The sequence below is a fragment of the Ascaphus truei genome, chromosome 2 (assembly GCF_040206685.1).
Source record: "Ascaphus truei isolate aAscTru1 chromosome 2, aAscTru1.hap1, whole genome shotgun sequence".
Taxonomy (NCBI): Eukaryota; Metazoa; Chordata; class Amphibia; order Anura; family Ascaphidae; genus Ascaphus; species Ascaphus truei.
In genome coordinates, this window is record NC_134484.1 from 253,381,899 (window position 1) to 253,401,438 (window position 19,540).

Sequence of the window (19,540 nt, forward strand, 5' to 3'; positions counted from 1 at the left end):
CGTCATAGCCGTGCCCCTGCCACGCCTCTGTCACGCCCCACTCCCCCCTGTCTTTCCCACTGCAGACCGGGGATAAGAGCTTGCAGCGCAGCCGTAGCCTTAGGCTAAGGTCCTGCTGGAGGCTACTGCATGCGCGCCTGGCGTCTTGGCGGCACATGCACAGCGCTAGACTGCGGTCTGCAGGCAGAGTTCTCAGGCGCGGTAGTCGCAGCCATAACGGGGGCGGGGCCATGACGGCTTTTATGTTGAGAGTAAATAAAGTCCCCCACCACTCGCTTCCCCTCCCCGAAATGAAAAACCTGAAAATGCTGTACGAGGTGCGTGGAAAACCCCACTGCATCAGAGGTCACCGGGCTCAAGAAGCTGAAGAGGAGGATTCAAAGTGGATGGTGATGGGAGGGGCAGGACCAAACCGCCTCTCTGATTGGCTCCGACACACCATGTGACGCGTCGCCGCACGGGAACACAATCCCATTGTAGCCCTTGCTAGCTGACGCGTCACAGTATGCAGAGAGCCAGGAAGCGAAGGGGCAATGGTGACTGCTAGGGAGGAGAGGTATGGGGCTGGTGAAAGGCACATGGCCACGCGCCCCGCCGGCTGCACTGGGGACCTAGCCCAAGTATTATCAGAAGGAAGAAGTTGATGACATTTTTAATTTGATTAGCAAGATCTCACCTAGTATACTGTCCATTGTCCTAGAGACCAGATGTCCAGAATGAAATGAAGACGTCTAGACAAAAGCAACTGGGGGCCTAGAGATTTGCATATGAAATCACAATAGGAATGATTAAAGGGCCTTAGCATGCAAACTCTGTACAGAGAGCGAAAGAAAGCAATAATAATATAGTGACTCACACTGAAGGTGCAAGCTGGTTTAGTCTTTAGAAAGGCAAGCTAGTATTAAATTGTATGGGTACTAAATGCATAGGTAACAGAGATGCATTAAGGCAGGGGTGCGCAAACTGGGGGGGCGTGAATTTTTAGGAGTGGGGGGCACGGCGCTTGCAGGGGCCCCGCTGTCTTCCCCAAAGCATTTAAATTAAATGCCGGGGGAGCGCGCAAGGCCTATGTAAACTCTCTAACCTTGTCTCAGGTGGCTTCTGGTGACGTGTCGCCATGGTAACGCGTCATCAAATGACATTGCAGGGTCACATGGCGTTGTGACGTCAGAAAACGCTGAAGACAAGGTGGGGGAGAGCAGGCAGGGGGGCGCAAACGAAAAAGTTTGTGAACATTAAAAAAATAGCTGTCATAAGTAGGGACCCAAGTACCTATTGTATCCATTTGCGTTCAGTTGTTGGTTTTTTTCTCTCGTCATTCTGTTTATGTAACTACTGTTGCCCTATTTGTACTACGCTGCGGAGTATGTTGATGCTTTATAAAAGAGTATAATACTAATAATAGGTGGGGCAAACTGTCCAGTTTGGCAATATACTCCTCGTGCCTCAAGTATAACAAACAGAAAGCTGATTTGAGTCCAAATGTTTTGAAATACTTTACTGTTCATTTGCTACCATACCATTTCCATCCTACCGTTTTATTTCTGCAAGAGCCGGTTACTACTTACAGCATGGCGTACATAATTCTACTGTGTTTTCAATTGCCACCTTAGGACAAGAAGAGCTTAGTATTCTATGCTAATTCGATGGTATTAAAATAACTTGTTTCGATGCAATACACATGTATGTGTTCTAATCTGTGTAGGGATTTTACTATGTCTCTATACCTATAAGAACGTGTGCATTGATTTTGTTTTTGTTGTCGTTTTCAAGGCTTAGAAAGTGAAAAATCCAAGTATCTGTGGGAAATGAAGCCGTCAGACCAGATGCCATCCACGTCATCCTCACGTGCTACGAAAGTCTCATCTGATAGCTCAAATATAAACTCTGCAGAGAACGAAAAAGCTAGGCGGGCTTCCACAGACCTCCTGTCCACATACACCTTGTTTTCGCAAAGCAGAAGTGACAGTAGTGATGACAGCACTTTGTTTCATACCCTCAGTAAACCTGCCCCAAAATCTTCCTTGTTTAACTCAGCCGGAAAATCCTCTTCACGTTGCTTTCGCAGACCCTCTTCCTCTGATAGTTCTAGCAGCCTGTCTGAAGGTGAAGATCACCCTCAAGAAAAAACTAGGACTGTAAAGGAGAGCAAAAAAGCATTTGCTCCTTTGTCATGCTTAGTTGACAAGGATTTGAAAACGGTCTTCACTCTCTCTTCCCCACAAAAACCATCTCCTGCAGATGTTACAAATATTCCTGTCCGGCATCCAGATGTGCAAGCTAAACCTGTTCAGGATACAGGTACAATAATCAGCCCCGGTCAACATCCAAGTTTGAAAACCAGGCAAGTTCGGCATCCAGGTAGGAAGACAAATCCACAGCATCCAAGTGTCCAGACCAAACCCATTCAGCATTCAGCTGTGAAGACCGAACCTCTTCAGCAACCAGATTCAAAAATGACTACGGTTCACCATTCAGCTGTGAAGACCGAACCTCTTCAGCAACCAGATTCAAAAATGACTCCCATTCAGCATTCAGATGAGACTAATCCTGTTCAGGATTCACCTTCCTCTTTCCTCAGCAGTGCATTGCCGGCAAGCACTGCACATAACCTAACTTCCAAACATCTTACCCCAGTAGTACTACAACTTCTCAAAGGAAAGGATATTGCTACAGTAACTAACATCCTGAAGACTTTGTCGCCTTTTTACCCGGAACTTCAACGTAAGTAACTGACTGACTACCCATATAAAGTAGTTCTTAGACCACTATTTTGGGAGGCCTCGGCATGCAACAGCAAAAACTAATTTGTGGCCTGTAGCTATGCCAGTGGATGCTATTTGTCTCCTCTACACACCTCACACATCTCATCTCTCTCCTGTTTCTGCAGTGGACCTTCCATTCTGTCTTGTTTACCCTTACCTCACAGCTTTTTAACATACAGTTCCGGCAGCTTTTATTCTCACAATTCCGCACGGCAGGATGCGTGCGGGAAGCGTGGTGACGCGGCGCACTGTGACGTCACAGTCACGTGCGCGCCCGGCTTCCCCAACACCCCTGGAGTTTAAAGTGAGGTAAGCGGGGGGTGCGGGGAAGCAGAGGGGCAGAGCAGGAGCCGGGGTCGGGAAGGGGGGCTAAAATGCGCCCGAAGTGGAGGGGGGTGCGTGGAGGAAACGCGGCGGCGCGCGGTCTAGACTAGCGCCAGCCGGAGTAGATCCCGGCATGCCGCGGGCATTTGTGAGAATAAAAGCTGCCGGTACTGTACCTTACCTTTTCATGTATATGTTTACACTATATACTCTTCTCATTTTGTTTTCCTATACATTACATCTCTCTACCCAGTTATCTTGCTCCCATCCGCCTTCCCCGCAAACATTGCGCCTCCCATCTATAATAAGAAGCCATCTTTTTCACCTATTTTCCACATGTTTCTATTTAGTCGGCCCCTTTTCCCATGTACATGCATGCAGTTTTCCTTCACCCTTCATAGAATATGCAGAACAATCAAGAATCTACTGTAGAACCTCATCCCAAGATGCACACGGAGGGGGGGTACACATGCCGCCTTGTCACTACAGTTTTGCAGAACCTGCTCCCATCATTACAGTCTATAACAGATGCGAGAACAGCAGAATTGTATTCAAATGTTTTTTGTTTTTTTATAAGTGCTTTGACAGTGTATGGATATTATTTCTCTTCAGCTTTTCCTCGGCGGACCTCAATGGAGAACGATAACTACACGTATCAAATTTATTTTACTCTAACGTTTACAGAACCTTGTTTCAGTTTGTATGCTTCGCTAAAAATATAATTGCCCTTTTTCTTTCTTTTTTCTTTATCTGTTTAGAGGTGAATCTTGCAGTATTTGCAAGAGTGCTCAGTGAAACTGGAGTATTAGACAGACCCGCGACACAGACCGATGAGTTGTAAATGGAAGAAACTGGATTACCACAAACCCAGGCGTGCACATTAGCATTTGTAACATGCTAATGATGTTGAAAATCCCATCTTTTGTTTATTTTGTGAACTGTAAGTTTGCTCGTCTTTTTTTATTTTATTTGCTCTTACTGTATTTGTTTTGTGCAGGGGAAACAGAGGTTCAATGTGGCTTGAAGGTTATGAATGAGATATCTTAACTGATAGAATTACTTTAAAAACAAAATCCTGAGTTGGCAGTCCATAATGATAAATGTTGTGGACAGAACAAGCTGTGAAACTCAAAATGCAGAGATAAAACTTCTATATGGATCTCTGATTCATTAGAACTGTGGCACTTTTGGCATCTAGCATTGTATACCAATTAACGGTGACATCGTATTTAAGGTGTCACAAGATGCTGTAATCATTGTTGGTGTGCAATGAGCCACAATCTCAGACATTATCTGAAAGGAGCTAATATATTGGTGGTAATCCCACACTTCTGAGAACACCAGAACTGCGGCCCTCACATGTCCTTAAAAGCCTTATCCCCCAAAGTACAAGACAATATCCTATTTTTAATGCAAATAGCGCTACAACATTACGAGTATAGCAGACTGAGCATTTCAACGCAACTGAACAACGTGTAATCCTTGGACCACAAATCGTTCATCTTTTGCCAAAAGGCTGCTGGATTGTAAGAGGTTTAAACATTACAACATAATGTGATGTACCACATACTGTATATGTTGTATACAGGCATACCCCGGTTTAAGGACACTCACTTTAAGTACACTCGCGAGCAAGGACACATCGCCCAATAGGCAAACGCCAGCTCACGCATGCGCCTGTCGGCACATCCTGAACAGCAAAATCAGCTCCCTACTTGTACCGAAGCTGTGCGCAAGCGGGGAGACTATAGAGCCTGTTACAAATGCGTTATTTACATCAGTTATGCACGTATATGACGATTGCAGTACAGTACATGCATCGATAAGTGGAAAAAAGGTACTGCTTCACTTTAAGTACATTTTCGCTTTACATACATGCTCCGGTCCCATTGTGTACGTTAATGCGGGGTATGCCTGTATTAGCACCTCTATGGCTAGATTGACTTTCCACTACTAATCTCTACGAGGCCAAGATAATAATTCCACCCCCAAAAAATTGGGAGATTACTAAACCGCTTGCATCACTGCAAATAAAAATTATTTAATTTCTGTTACAATAGGTTGCTGTTTCATAGAATGTTTAAAATTGTAAAAATATGACCACTGTACTCTGACTTTCAAAGAAGGCAAAAAATCAGTTCAGATATCTGCTCTCTCTAACTTTTCTGTTAATTTAGTTAGTTATTTTAATGTTTAATGATAATGTACTGCACATCTTGACATCCTGAGAAACCTATTGATTGCAAAGAAAAAACATTTTGTTGCAAGAGATGACTACAGTGCATCAGTAATTGGGCGTAAGAACAACATCTTTGCTTCTTTGCTTGACAAAGTGAAGCTATGAATAGTTCCCAAAACGACATAGCGGTGCAAAGCAGTGAAAGCGAATCTTTAAGTAGTTTTGCTGAAGATGGAAATCCTATTGCCCATCTATATCAAAGATGCACACATGGTCTGTGGTTCCTCCTGGAGAATGAGCTTGCTGTATTCTAAAGCACAGTTGGTTGGTACACTTGCAGCCGTCTAAAGCTTCTATTCAACAACTGGAGGCTTTCGAAATATTAACTCTTGCCCACCCCTACTGGCATCCACAGATGTTTTCCAAAAAATCAGAAGGGACTCTTTTATACTGGTTATTAAAGTTGACTATTGGGCCGCTGGGACAGACAGAAGACCTTGTATGTATTTTGCAGCTATTGCAATAGCATGCATATTGGAGTTACTTAATGTGTTTTTTTTTTTTTTCCCCCAAGAAGGTTTTTGCAAGTTTGAAAGTGTTTAGAGAATTCATATCTCACAGCACAGCATGCTTGTTCTTGGTACTGGATACAATTCTGCAGAACAAGCAGTACATCTGTTTCATTTTATTTACATGGATTGTTTGAAGCATCTGTCTTTATACAGTATATTGAGCTATTATCAATCTGCTCTTCTAAGAAATGAATTCCCAGATATGTAGGACCGCATTGTAAACAGATTGCTTCATGTCAGTCTCCGACATGGAGATGATTGCAAGGCTGCAATACGGGTGATTCACAAGCATTATTCTTAATGCACTTTTCGTTTAAAGGTTTGCATTAACATCCAGAGTGATGTTTACACCCTAACACCTGTCTGTTACAAACATTATTTTTGTTTGTTTTTCCATTTTTTCTTCCCTCCATGAAATTGCTTCACCGATTGTATGATCGAACATTCCAAGAAAATATTCTTCAGGGAAATCACACTATATTTACCATTTGCAGGTCCATACCCAGAATCCTTTTGCTTGGTAATGGTCAAATGTGGTGTCTCTTTCCTCCATGAACAAGATGTAAAAAAAAAAAAGTGAATGCAGTATTTTAATAAAGATTGTTTTTTTTTGTTCTGCATTGTGCTTTGTATTCTATGTATTGCCTTATGACCTGCCTAATCTTAAACGGTTCTGCCTGCAACATCTAGGAGCAGTGTTCTTCAACCATGGTTCCTAGGAAGCCTTGTGTTCCCCGGGCATTCCCAAAGGGTTCCCTACAATTTTCAGATAATTTGAAAACTGTGCCAAATAGGGAAGAATTTACAATACATCTGATCTCAGACACGCTATGAGAGAGGGTTGGGGTGGCACAGATTTTACATATATAACGACAGGGTTTCTTAACCAAAAAGTCAAACACAACTGATGTAAGCTAATGATTGTCAACATACTCATCGGTGGGGGATGCATATTTTTCTGGTAACAAGTACCATACTTCTCACTGTGATGCCCCAGAAATCTGAGAATAGATCAAACCAAGTTCGTATTATATTACTACGGTCAGAGAGGTACTTACAAGTCAGTAACTTGTGTGTTAGGCTGAGTCCCCGCTGGCGCTCAAAGCATGCGTGGCGGGTGTCCTGCATCGCGTGTGTGCACGCGCATACCCACGTGAGCGGGGACTATATATATAGATATAGAGAGAGATAGATATAGATAGATAGATAGATATATAGATCTATGTATCGGGGCCTTAGCTTTTGTAACTATGCAAACATGAAGAAACGTTTAGACTTGGTAAAAACAATATGGTGGTTGTTCTTGAACAGAGGAAAATCATCTGTCAAGTGTGCAATATAATCTGATAAGGATGCGTGAGCAAGTGAGCTTATATATAATTTTAACTAGTTAAATAGTGAAATGATCATATGCATTTTAAGAATGATGGAAATATCGCCCCTGTTCTATGTTGGCAGTTCTGCAAAGATATCTAAAGCTGACAAATGAAATTCATGTTTAATTTCAGGTGGAAAACAGGTCCTTTCTCTGATCATGAACACTGCTGACATCTGAATAATAAGTAGCTATAGGCTTGGAATAACTGTGGAAAGTAATATTAAGACAGATATTTGTTAAGGTTCCTCATTGATCTTCATTTAAGACAGGATTTATTTACCTTTTATGCTTTAAACAAACCGAATTATATACTGCTCTCAATAGTATTATAATTTGACAAAAAAAGTAAATTTCTGAATAACAATGGGTGCAACCTACAGTATGTGCTAGTAAATGAATATTTACAAATTAGAGAGTTTGGCTGATAGTCAGCAAATCCTCCACAGAAAGCACTTGGTCCACACCAAACCAATCAATTTTTGTTTACACTTTCTATGCTTAAGTGAATATGAAGTGCTCAAGTGATATTGAAATAAAAATATATAAACTTATCACGTGGTGCAGTTGGCTCTTATTACAACTTTCTATGAGTGGTATGAATCTCTTATCCGTTTGCCTTAGATACAACTTAGTTTTGCAAACAATTCAGATCAATCATATGATAGCAACTAATTAAACAACACCTTGAATTTATATGCTGGTGTAAGAAACACTAGTTTGTATGGTCAAACAACACTGGATACACTAAGCCAGCGGTGTGCAAACTGGGGGGGTGGGAGATTTGTCTGGGGGCGGGGGAGTGCGGGCAGTTGCAGAGGCTCTGCGCTGTTCCCCAAGGCATTTAAATTAAATGTCGGGGGACCGCGTGAGGGCCCCTGCAACTTTCCACTTACCTTGCTTCAGCTGGCTGTGACACGCCGCCATGGCAATGTGGTGCGGGGCCATGTGACGTGACACGACACTGGGTCACGTGATGTCACGACCCCGCAGCATCATTTGACGCAGATGGAAGGTAGGGGCTTTGGGCGTGAGAACCGGGACAAGTGAGACGGGGGCACAGCAGCAAAAGTTTGGGCTCCCCTGCACTAAGCTATTATATATATATATATATATATATATAAATGCTGTTTGTTAGACAGCGCAGCTCAAACTTCGCTACCTAATTTTACTATAAGTTAGTGAAACAAAGTCCAGTTTTAATTGAATTTTGGACAAACATGATGCTCGAATCCTAATGTTAACTAAACTAGCATATGAATTCTGTGCATAGACACAGCGCAGCTCCACGCTCCAACTTCGCTGCCAACTTTTACTTTAAAATCACTATGCTTGTTAATAGGATGATATATGCAACATGGTGTAGAGACACAATCAATAAAATGAGTGTACTTAGCTGAGTTGTAACGACTGAATTGAAACCTCCAAGTTGCTTGGCATACAGCTTTGCCACTCTGTCAGCTAGTCTAGTGGAAGAGATTCTTACCACTCAGAAAGTTGTAATAAGAGCCAACTGCACCACTTGATAAGAGTATTTTTATTTCAATATCCCTTTCTGTGGAGGATGTGCTGACTTCATCAGTCAAACTCTCTAATTTGTAAATAACCTTTTATCATTTGGCAGAAAAGCTTGGCAGATATTTTCAGGCATTTAAGTGGAGAAATCCTTACATATCTATCTGGCTGAGAAGCAAGGGAATAGATCAGGTGAGGGCAACGCCAGTCCTCAGGGGCCAGCAACAGGTCAGGTTTCCAGGATATCCCTGCATCAGCACAGGTGCGTCAGTCTGACAGTCACCTGTGCTGAAGTAGGGATATCCTGGAAACCTGACCTAACTCAAACCAGAAATTGGCATTAAAGTTTAGCGTTAGGATTACTATAATGTACATATATTACTTAAGCCAGGATTTAATTCACGTTAGCGTGTCCTTTAACCGGAGTGCAATATTGGTGTAAAAATACCAGAATTATCTTTATTACTGTTATGATACGCACAGGAGCATGCTGTTCGTATATGACCTATAATAACATTTTTTTACATACAGCTTTGGATTGGCTGCTAAGCCTACACTTATAGTGCTGTCTCCGGCGACAGCGACGTCACACTGCTGTTGCTGGAATAATCAAATTGAGTTGACTTCCAGCGATCGCGACCAAGTTGTCGCTTCTACTATAAGCGCAATCAACGTCGCCAATATTTGTTTTGCCGCAGCATCGCTGGCACTATAAGCGCAGCCTTAGGCTTCCAATTATAGCGCTGATTTTTCTGAGGTTTAGGATACATGTTATAAACATCTTGGCCTCAATGCCCACATCTTGCTGCAAAAATAAACATCAGTTTGCCTTGTTTTACTTTGTTTTTTTGTGGTAGTCAGCTGGATCCTAACTATTTATAATTCAATGTATATTTCATTTTTTTTTCATACAAACCTTTTCCGTGTTCAAATCAACCCCACACAAAAAAAAAATTAAATAGAATATAAGAGAAAATATCCCATAAACTAGGTAGAAAACCCAGCTACAAAACCAAAAGATTTTTTTTTAACATGTATATACTTTGACTGCGTGTGAAAGTGAATTTAAACACTCGCTCACTCCCCTTTATATACACCCAATAATTTGTAAGCTGAATTAAACGTTTAGATCTTTATGTATTTTATCAAAATGTTGTCAATGAAGAAACATTGCAGGCAATATATCTATATATATATATGCAAATATAACTGTATGCTCATCTGCATGTCTTAGGCAGGTCTGCAACCCCGCCTTTCCCCATTATCACCCAGCATACAGCACTTCCACTGCAGCAAGGGATTCTGGGAAATGACATGCAAATGAGCACACAGTGTCACTTTTTGCCTCAATAACCATTTTTAACATGGTTCCCTATAGGCTTAAGCTTGCTGCATGGTCACAGCTTTGAGCACAGCCAGGGTTAAGGTGCATACCCAGAAAACCACCCACAGACAGCTGTTTCGACCTTGATGGGTCTCATCAGTGTGGGGTTGATTTTACTGGGAATGCAAGAGAGGCTATGGGATAGGCTAAACCATAATACTGAGTTAAGCTATGGTGAGTAAAAAAAGTGACAAAAACCCTCCACAGGAAAGCAAATATATATATATATATATATATATATTCATTCTCAACCCCGTTATGACACGGTGCTTGGGGTCCAAAGAATCACATCGCAATATAAGCCGATCGTGTTAGAAAATTCTAGCCATTAACTTATACATGCTATCAATTTTGTATGGCTTGTTTTTGCACGTGATAATTGCATTACTATAGAATAACAATATAGAAATAATGTACAATTTTATTGTTTCAATCTTTTATTGATGCATTGTACAATAAAGTATTTAATTTTAAGTATTTACACGAAAATTGGGAGCCACACTTGCATCGAGTTATAAGCGGATCCACGTTATAACAGGGTTGAGGTGTGTATGTATATCTATATATCGTTGATCATAAGCAGTGTTCGACAAACCTATACATTTGCACGCCCCGGGTGAGTGGATTTAACATCATGGCGAGCTCCTATTAGAACAATCAGAACACGTGTGGTACTAGGTGGCGAGTAGATTTTTTTTGTTCGGCGAGTAGATTTTTGGGTGATTTGCCGACCACTGATCATAAGACAATACACATCTGCTTATTGAGGTTCTGTTGTAATTTTGTGTTCTTTCTAAAGTTGGTTGTATGCTTTGCACATCCACAATAAGAGTTTTACACGGTGGAAAATATTTACATAACCTTATTGGCAATCATCACAGGGTAATTAGTAGTTTTATAGCTTGACTGATTTTAAAGTAAATGTAAAAAAAAAAAAAAAAACAGACCCAGAGTCACTAACTGGTGCTAGCACCATACGTTAACTCCTTGTTTCATTGGGCAGCTCATTCATTTCAGTACACTTGAAAAAAAAACCTACAAGGTTTCAAAAGCTCTGTACACTATAACGTCACCTATGGAAAACTTTAATGTTGGTCCACCAAGGTAATCACAAACTACATCAAATATACTTACGGGCCTAAAAGATTAATAATATGACAATAACAAAATGTATGGTGAGCTATAAAAGAGGGGCAGAAGTCAAACCTGCCCTGTGTGAGCAGACCTGTTTAGCACTATTGGATTGTCATTTTAAAAGTGCATTCAATCTTGCTAGTATAAACAATACAAAAATGGTAGGCAATAACTAATTTCCAGAGACATCAACCTCCAAGGACCATAAAGAATGACATTTTGGGTTACAGACCAAGAAGTGGAATTTTATTGGACGGTTTCTGACTTTAATGGCGAGTCCATTAAATACAACTTATGCGGTAAATTAGTTAGAAAGCCAGTGAGCATTTGTGTGTATGTTTTAGTGTTTCAGTGTAATGTTTATCAAACTTTTAAATTCAAGGGATTCCAGCCAAGCTAGATTTTCACAATAGTCAATTAGGAAGCATGAATATGCATACTTTACATGGGTTATTCACAAAATATGGTGACGTTTGAGGTCCCTGCGCATAGTTTTCCAAAACACTGTTGTAGCGTTTGATATTTCTTTTCACTAACATTTTAAAATGTGAAAGAAAAGTAGTCCTACATTAAACAATACAGCGGTCTACAAAGTTTTTTTTATTTTTATTTTTATTTTTTACATTTAATTAAGGCATGTTGATGGGAAACAAGAGTTACCAAAAAAAAAGTGGTTCTCAATAGACAATTTCTAAGCATGATTTCTAGAGTGTTTGTAGTAGGGTATACAATACACTTAATTCCCTAAGGATTCTGAGATTTATAGTGCAGCGTTTCTCTGCACAAAAGCAGCATGGCTAGTCTGTTTCACACACTACAAATCCTAGACTTCCTGGAGTTGGAATTTGAGATGGGCATAGATTGCCCGTCCTTAGAGCTAGTTATGTGATATGCCAAAAGGTATGACACCGTTTTAATCAGCCTCGAACATATCTTGTGATTATACACTCAACACCTTTTGCACAAAGCAAAAACACTTTTAGATTTTACATCTCATGAATAAAATACAGTAAGGCCCTGCTTCTTGGGTATACGGCGGTACCGAGAAGGGGGCCGCCATGTCTGCGCATAAAGGGCCAGTCCGATGTCGCACATACGAAGAACGGGCCAGTCCAGGGTCGCGCATGCGCAGAATGAGGGGTTTTGCCGATGTTGTGCATGCGTAGAACGGTGCATTGCCGGTCTACGCAAGCACACAACGAAAATCGCCAGTTCAGCTTTCCGGCGATTTTTGCTTTGCGGCGAGTCCTAAGAACGGAACCCGCCGCATGACTGGGGCCCTCCTGTACATTTTTTTTGAGGGGGCCTATTTATCTGATCAGATACTCAGAAGTGAAGTGATTCAATGTTAAAAATCCCAAATCATTGGGCCGCAATTTCACTAAAGGAGAATGTTTCTTTGTGTTAAATAGCACACATGTAGTTATTACAGTACTTTACTCACACGGGTTAAGTCAACAATACAAATGGTTACTTTCTTTGTATCCAACTTTGCGACCTTTTAGGAGCATAATCTCTTACTGTACATAGTCAGCCAATAAATAGGGTTGGTAGAGTATAGTACAAGTGTTTAATGTAGCCGAGCAGAAAGCTGTTGGATCACACTTGGCTTCATTTGGAAATATTGTACAAAAAAAAAAAAAAAAAAACGGCTACAGATGTAGTAATGTTTTGTGTGCCACTCAGAACAAAGATTGAACCAAGTTTCCATGGGACATAAGGTGCCTTCTGGAATAGCACCACTTTGTAAATATGCACCTTCGTTTTGCTAAAAACAGCCAAGTTCCTTAGTACAACAGGATTTCAATGTAATTTGTTTACTTTTATAATGCTGACAAAGCAATCAGAGACCGCCATCTATTCTGCTAATGATAGCACAATGGCTAACAAAGATGAAAGGATTAAGACCCTTATTTAAAGTGGCAGTTGTTTTTCGAACAGGCAGGGGGGCTCTGGAGCCGAACCAAATTAATTTCAACTCCTGTTCCCCCGAGATACTGTCCTCTAAAAGGGGCTCATACGGACAACTGGGCCGGATACAGTTTGTGTTTGGAGGTGTAAAGCTCATTTCAGAATTCTGTAAAGCTGAGCTTCCTGGTCAAGGAAGCTCTGATCTCCATTCAATGAAATAGAGCTCAGAGGCTTCCCGACATTGAGAAGCAGTTTCACAGTATATTGAATAAGATCTTCATTCCAAATATACCCGGGTGAGTGAAATTTAAAAAAAAAAAAAAAACATGGGTACATTGTGTGACAAGTCAGTCTAAAATCTATTTTATTTCATGTTTTAACCCTCAGTCTGTTGAATGAGCCTGCAACAAAGGCAATCACCCAGTGTTGATTGTCCACATAGGGTTACATTCATATCAAGGCCTCATGTTTTGTTTTACAGGTTTAGTGTAGATTGGGCTAATTCTGTAGCAGGTATTTACAGAAGTGTCAAATCTACACTAAAATATTCACTATAATTTTCCGGCAGATGTTCCCTGTGACCATAACTCCATAAACCAGATTTGTAACATTGATCAATCTCAAAGCTTCTTTCAGCAAAACTCCAAGACCCTAAGAGCCATATTTCCTAATCCGTGCCTTAAAGTTTTAACTAATCTAGCCTTAAAAATGTTCTAATGCACAATATCCTGTTACCACATAATAGGGAGGTTGCACTAACCATATTACTTTTTACTTCTGGAAGTCCCAGTGCTGGAGGTTTTTTTTTTTTGTTTTTTTTAATAGCATTAATTGGCTTATTTTTTTGTTTACCAAAACTAAAATAAAAAATAGCCAAATCTGACACTTGATGTTAAAATGACAGGCCTTTTCAAGCTGATTTTATGTACAAAATAAGTGAAATAGAAAAGGGCATACTGACTTTTTTTTAAAACTGCTATCTGATTGATTTACGTTACAGATATCAAAATTCAGCTGTTAATGGCAGAAGGCAATTCTTCATGGAACTGCTGTTTAATTCTGCCAACATGCACTAGGTGGGTTGTTATAGGCCATTTCACATAGATATATGCATTTGAAGGTTGTACACAACTGCGCTGTCTATGACCATTTGAAGGCATAGATTGAGATTTAGATGCCCTGAAATAATTTCCATAACAAAGGGAAGCACTGACATGGAATTAAAACCCGTAATTATCTTTATTCTTCCAGCTCAGTCCTCAACATTCACTTTGATTCTGAACTCCATTTACCTTGTTTCTAAACATTCCAATAACCATCATGGACATAGCTACAGAAAGAATCAAAGTTCACAGCAACTGTTCCATAACATTTGACAAAATCCCACGGAAACAAACAGAAACTATAAAAACACTGGTGGCTGTCAGTATTAGTGGTGATTAGCACCTAAGATTCAACTTTTAGCTTCGCTTTCAGTAATTTCTATTCATAACATGACAAATGCAGGAGTGAAGGGGGGGTGGGACGCTAATGTGAATAAGTTATAACAACTTGCTAATTCCCGGAGAAGTTTAGGTGTTGTACAGTATGCAATAAATTTTTGCAGCCGGAGTAGGGGGGTATTTCTACTTCGAAACCAGTTATCAATTATCTGGAATACTTAGAGACATGCATGTGAAATTGTTGTTTTATATGTGTTCTGTGTAAAACTATTTGTATTTACCTTAAATTGGGTTCAAATAGAACTAATACACAGTTCTTTTACGGCTTGGTTTTTAATAAATTTGCACATATTGTTTTATAGACATTGTGATTCATCTGAAAACCACATTGATTCTTAATATATACATATATGGTGTAAATTGCATTGAATTTTATGAGCCAGAGCTATCATCTCCTTATACATGACAAATACCCCCTAATTTTATCCCCAACATCCAGTTTTCAATATCAGATTTTTGTGAACAGGAATCATGTTTTGAGATCAGATGTCTTATCCTATAACAAAAAGTAACACCGATCCATAAAGCCTTATGCACTGGTAACAATATTGGTTGTAAATTTGTCCATCTCACCAAGAAATGAATGCCAGTGAATAATGGAATTGATGGGACACTTTGGAACACATGTAGTTTTATTCTGGCACTTGGTCTTCTCAAGTGTTATTCAAGTAATAAAGCATTCTGAAATCCAAGAATCTTATTGATCCATTTCAAGGTGGGATTCTTGGGGACCAACCGCCTGTTCTCATCCCCCGCCCCCCTTCAATTATCTGCCTTTTTGCCAGGATGGTTAATTATGCGAACCATGTTATATCACTGCGGACCAGTAGAAACAGAGGGGGAAGTGTGGCCAATATGCTGATCTTGACTACACAAGGTTATTGGTTCGATTCCAGCCTCTGATTTAATAATTCTCCACTCCCTCCTTTGGCGGTTGCCCTCTTAACACAGCATGATAATTGTGGTTCCAGGGCTGTACCCAATAAGCATAGGCATTTTTGTAACACATTTAAACTGAAAGGTACTTTACATCAAGTAATTTTTATAAATAAAATAGACTTTCCAACAATATTAATTCACTGTATACATGAACCAAAGACGATCAACAAGGCTACTTTTACAGATCATCATTTGCTTCATAACTCATTAACATTGTTTGCCTCTTATGGGGAGAATACTGAAATAGCAGGATTTAATGGGGAAATGTGTGTCCTAGCCACCCGTAAAGTAATATGGCGAAGTGTGTAACAAGATGGAGCGCCTCTTTATATTTCAAGGCATTAGAAAGATGTTATCCCTTAAGCCTCTGTTCAGCATGGTGTGAATGCGCTTTCCATGTTTAAGAAAAGGTCAGCTCCATTCAAATAGAGACAACTAATATCTAGGTGGGAAAATAACTCTGCTCAGATGAGCACGATCCGTCCTTAATACCATTTTAAGTACACGGCAGTTAGCACAGGATGGAGCTCCAATACCCCTGGTAATAGCTTTGTGAATCCCAGCAAATGACCCTCATTCAATATACTGTACTATGAATGGAGCTGTTCCCTTCACAAGCTTCTTAATAGAATATTGCATTGGTGACATAGGAAGCGCATAAGTTTAAACGTTGATTGACCAAGTTAATCCTATTGCTAGATCTGCTGGGTGACCCACACGCCCATTATTTTTAATCTCTCCAATGCTGAAAGCGCTAGCAACACTGCACTACACTGCAGCGCAATGCTTTGCTGGACCCTTCAGAAATGAAATGGGTTAGTCCACATTACTAGACTATAAAAGAATGATTACAATCATTAGTGGTTTCTCGTGTAGTTGGAGGGCGTTCAAGGGTATTTACTGTAGGATATTTTGATTTGAGCTCCCAAAACATCAGCTGCCGCTTAGTGGATTTCATGATCCAAATCATTCCTCAGTGTTTCGTATCTGGGTATCAAACAGCCCAGGATGCCACATAAAACAAAAACTCAGCAACGCTTAAATTCTAGACGTCAGAGTTAAAAATCTCAGCTGATGGTTTATTTCCACTTACAAATAATGACTTACTTATATTTTCATCTGAACAATACAATGCACTCTAGACTTAAAATTCTACACTCTGTACACTCTAAACAAATGTCCTCTCCCCACATCATAGTCTGTTGCTTTTTTTGTTTGGCTTCTCATTTTCTATACGCAATGCTCAATTCCTTGTATTGTCAGAAATAAGTTTTACCAATATTCCCGTTTTGTTTGTACATCATTTTTCTATTCCAGTAATTCAGTTTGGGTAAATGTTCTTAAGATGAAAGGCTGGTAAAAACCATGTAACGCTTTTTAAAAGGGTATATTTCCATTTTAAGTCCATTTTCTATAAAATGTACATTGTCACTTTTTTAAATTTTTTTATTAATTAGTCTTCCACTGTTCATTTACGTTTCTAATAATGTAGTACGCTATAACTCTTAAGTGGTGTAAGAGTATCCCCCACAGCCACGATTCTGGCGCACGACATACTCTTATCACATAAGAAATGGAGCAGGTCACCTAGGCCCTATTGAAGTCATTATTAATCTGGGTCTTATCTTAAAAACAAGGGGCAAAATGTGATTGCAAAAGAAAACAAAAGTGGCAATTCCCAACAAGTGTGTTGATAAATTCTAACAATTTTAAATAAAGTTGTTGACAGTAGAGTAGGAGTGACAGGTTCAGTGTATCAATGTGTCAATGTATAGGCAACTCTTCAATGGTTGTGCATGAGTGGTGAAAAAAATAATGTTTAAAATAGAGATCATTACAATCCTGATTAAGGATTTGGGCAATACATTACAGTTAAGACAATAGTTTTTTGTACCTTTGGCCTCACATTAACTGTAACATGCTCTTCAATATTTGGTTAACCTATGTGTGCCATTTGTCCAACATGACTTGCACTTTGTGGCTTATGTAAACATTGTTGTGGATGGGTGAAAGGAAAAGCAAATCATGCCCAAACCACGTTACCAACAGCAATATTTAAATAACCCTCTATGCATGGCCGCTCTAATAGAGGTATATGACCTTTCGATGGCAAATCATCACAATTCCCATTCAGAGTTAAAAAGTGATGGCACTTATCCATAGTTTACCCAACTGATGTACCAAACAAATGCATAAAATATTCAAACAAAGGGACAAATACATATAAAAAAAAATTAAAACAAAGTGGATTGAATATCAGTAAAAGTGTAAAGAAAAAAACAAGTTAGAAAAGGTTACAGTTTGTGGGTAAAAACACAAGGGTGTTAACATAAGCACCACTGTCATACCGACAAGCAGGCCGGATACAGTTTTCTTTTATAATAATGCTAGAAGCCAAAGACATTGTTCCCGTTACCAGCACATGTAATGTCCTAGAACCTTTTGTTTGACTCATCTATCTATTTTTCCCCTACACAAAAATCATCGTCAGCGTTTGGGCCTACTGACTGTTCATCTTGTTGGCTGATCTATTTAGAGTGGTCTGCCAAGGTGTCCTAATTATCCTCTGCTCTCTCACCAGCCCCAAAATGAATCTCTAGGGTGAATTAGGAAAGGGCCTGTTGAACGATGCTACTGGCCACTCCTTGGTGATCGTTTGCAGTTTTCTCTCCCAATACATTTTCTTTTTATTCAGGACCTCCATCTTTATCCGGTGCTCCTCTTCAGCCATCTCGCACTCGCGCTCTATCTGCTGTACCTTGGCTACGTGCACCTCATTCATCTGTAGCAGTTGCAGTTGGAGGATGGACATCTGCTGGTGGTGCTCCTCCTCATGTATCTTTGTAAAAATGCCATCCTGGGAAGGTTTGCTCCTGTAGGTCCTGTTTGTCATTATCCTAGCAGACGAGCAGGAAGGCTCAGGGTGAGAGGTGCCTTCACATTCGTGCATGTTGACTAACGCCTTTTCTTCCTCATACATGTCCGGAACAAAGGATTCTGGGAAGGAGGCAGAAAATGCTTAATATAAAAAGAGTGGCATTTCCGTTAAAAATAAATAAATGTAAAAAAAATTTGGGGGCAATCATCATGAAGTATAGGTGTAAAAGTATTGGTGTAAAAGTACGGTCACTGGCCTTTTCATTTGCTTAGGTGTTTTAACCAAAAGTACTTATATAAAGCAAGTCATATCATCACTACTCACTAATGTTCGTGCTTTTAAAGAAAAGGTAAGTGAATTCCACAATTACATTTATCTACATCAGATACACACTGCCTCTATATTCTGGTAAAAAGACAAAACAACATTAATATTATATTGCTATTATTTCAAATTCGCTACAACATGCCAAGTAATGTATCACAACTTCATCTACATTATTTTCAAATGATTTATGCTCTATGAAGAAAAAATCCTTTTAAACGTACTGTAAAAAATAAAGGTTTGTAAAAAATAAATAAATAGTATTGTACTTGTAAAGCAGTGGTACCTACAACTACCATTTATATAAGGCCGCGCCTACAGTGCCGGCGACTAGATGAGTGACGACGCCACCAGCGAAAGTTATATTTTGCCGGGCGGCGGCGACGCGGGTTTCTGGCCAGTTGATTAATTTGAGGACCGTCACATGAGGCGACAGCCCATGAAAAATCAAAATTTGCCTGCTACCAGTTTTCGCGACGGTAACCCGTCGCATTGTCGCCGTCGCGTGCACAATAAGCGAACATGGTGGCGGTGGCAATGCATTTGTTTTCGTGCGACGTCGTGTCGCCGGCACTGTAAGCGTGGCGTAACTCAACCAAGATCCAGACTTCTATCAACCATTTGCGAAGTGTTATTACTGTGGAACTGCAAGTATGTGGCAATTGTATAGAAGCTGAATAAAGGTCATTGTTAATTTCATATCACTTTTCTGGGAGCATGAGAGGTACTGAGCAAAAC

The 19,540-nt window shown here is 40.0% G+C and overlaps 2 protein-coding genes across 11 annotated transcripts in view; one reads left to right on the plus strand and one right to left on the minus strand.

The window, feature by feature from the left end:
- Positions 1-6,460, plus strand: part of LOC142487217 (uncharacterized) — a 40,561-nt gene extending 34,101 nt beyond the window's left edge. For all 5 annotated transcript variants that reach the window (XM_075586082.1, XM_075586081.1, XM_075586085.1 and 2 more), the window contains exons 15-16: positions 1,774-2,724; positions 3,848-6,460. In XM_075586082.1, the coding sequence (XP_075442197.1) occupies positions 1,774-2,724; positions 3,848-3,930 (1,034 nt within the window). In that variant the 3' untranslated portion in view covers positions 3,931-6,460. The remainder of the gene's footprint in view (positions 1-1,773; positions 2,725-3,847) is intronic.
- A 4,073-nt stretch (positions 6,461-10,533) lies between these two features.
- The window catches only part of MSANTD3 (Myb/SANT DNA binding domain containing 3), a 52,847-nt gene continuing 43,840 nt past the window's right edge, over positions 10,534-19,540 (minus strand). For all 6 annotated transcript variants that reach the window (XM_075586092.1, XM_075586087.1, XM_075586090.1 and 3 more), the window contains one exon: positions 10,534-18,597. In XM_075586092.1, coding sequence (XP_075442207.1) covers positions 18,197-18,597 — 401 coding nt within the window. In that variant the 3' untranslated portion in view covers positions 10,534-18,196. The remainder of the gene's footprint in view (positions 18,598-19,540) is intronic.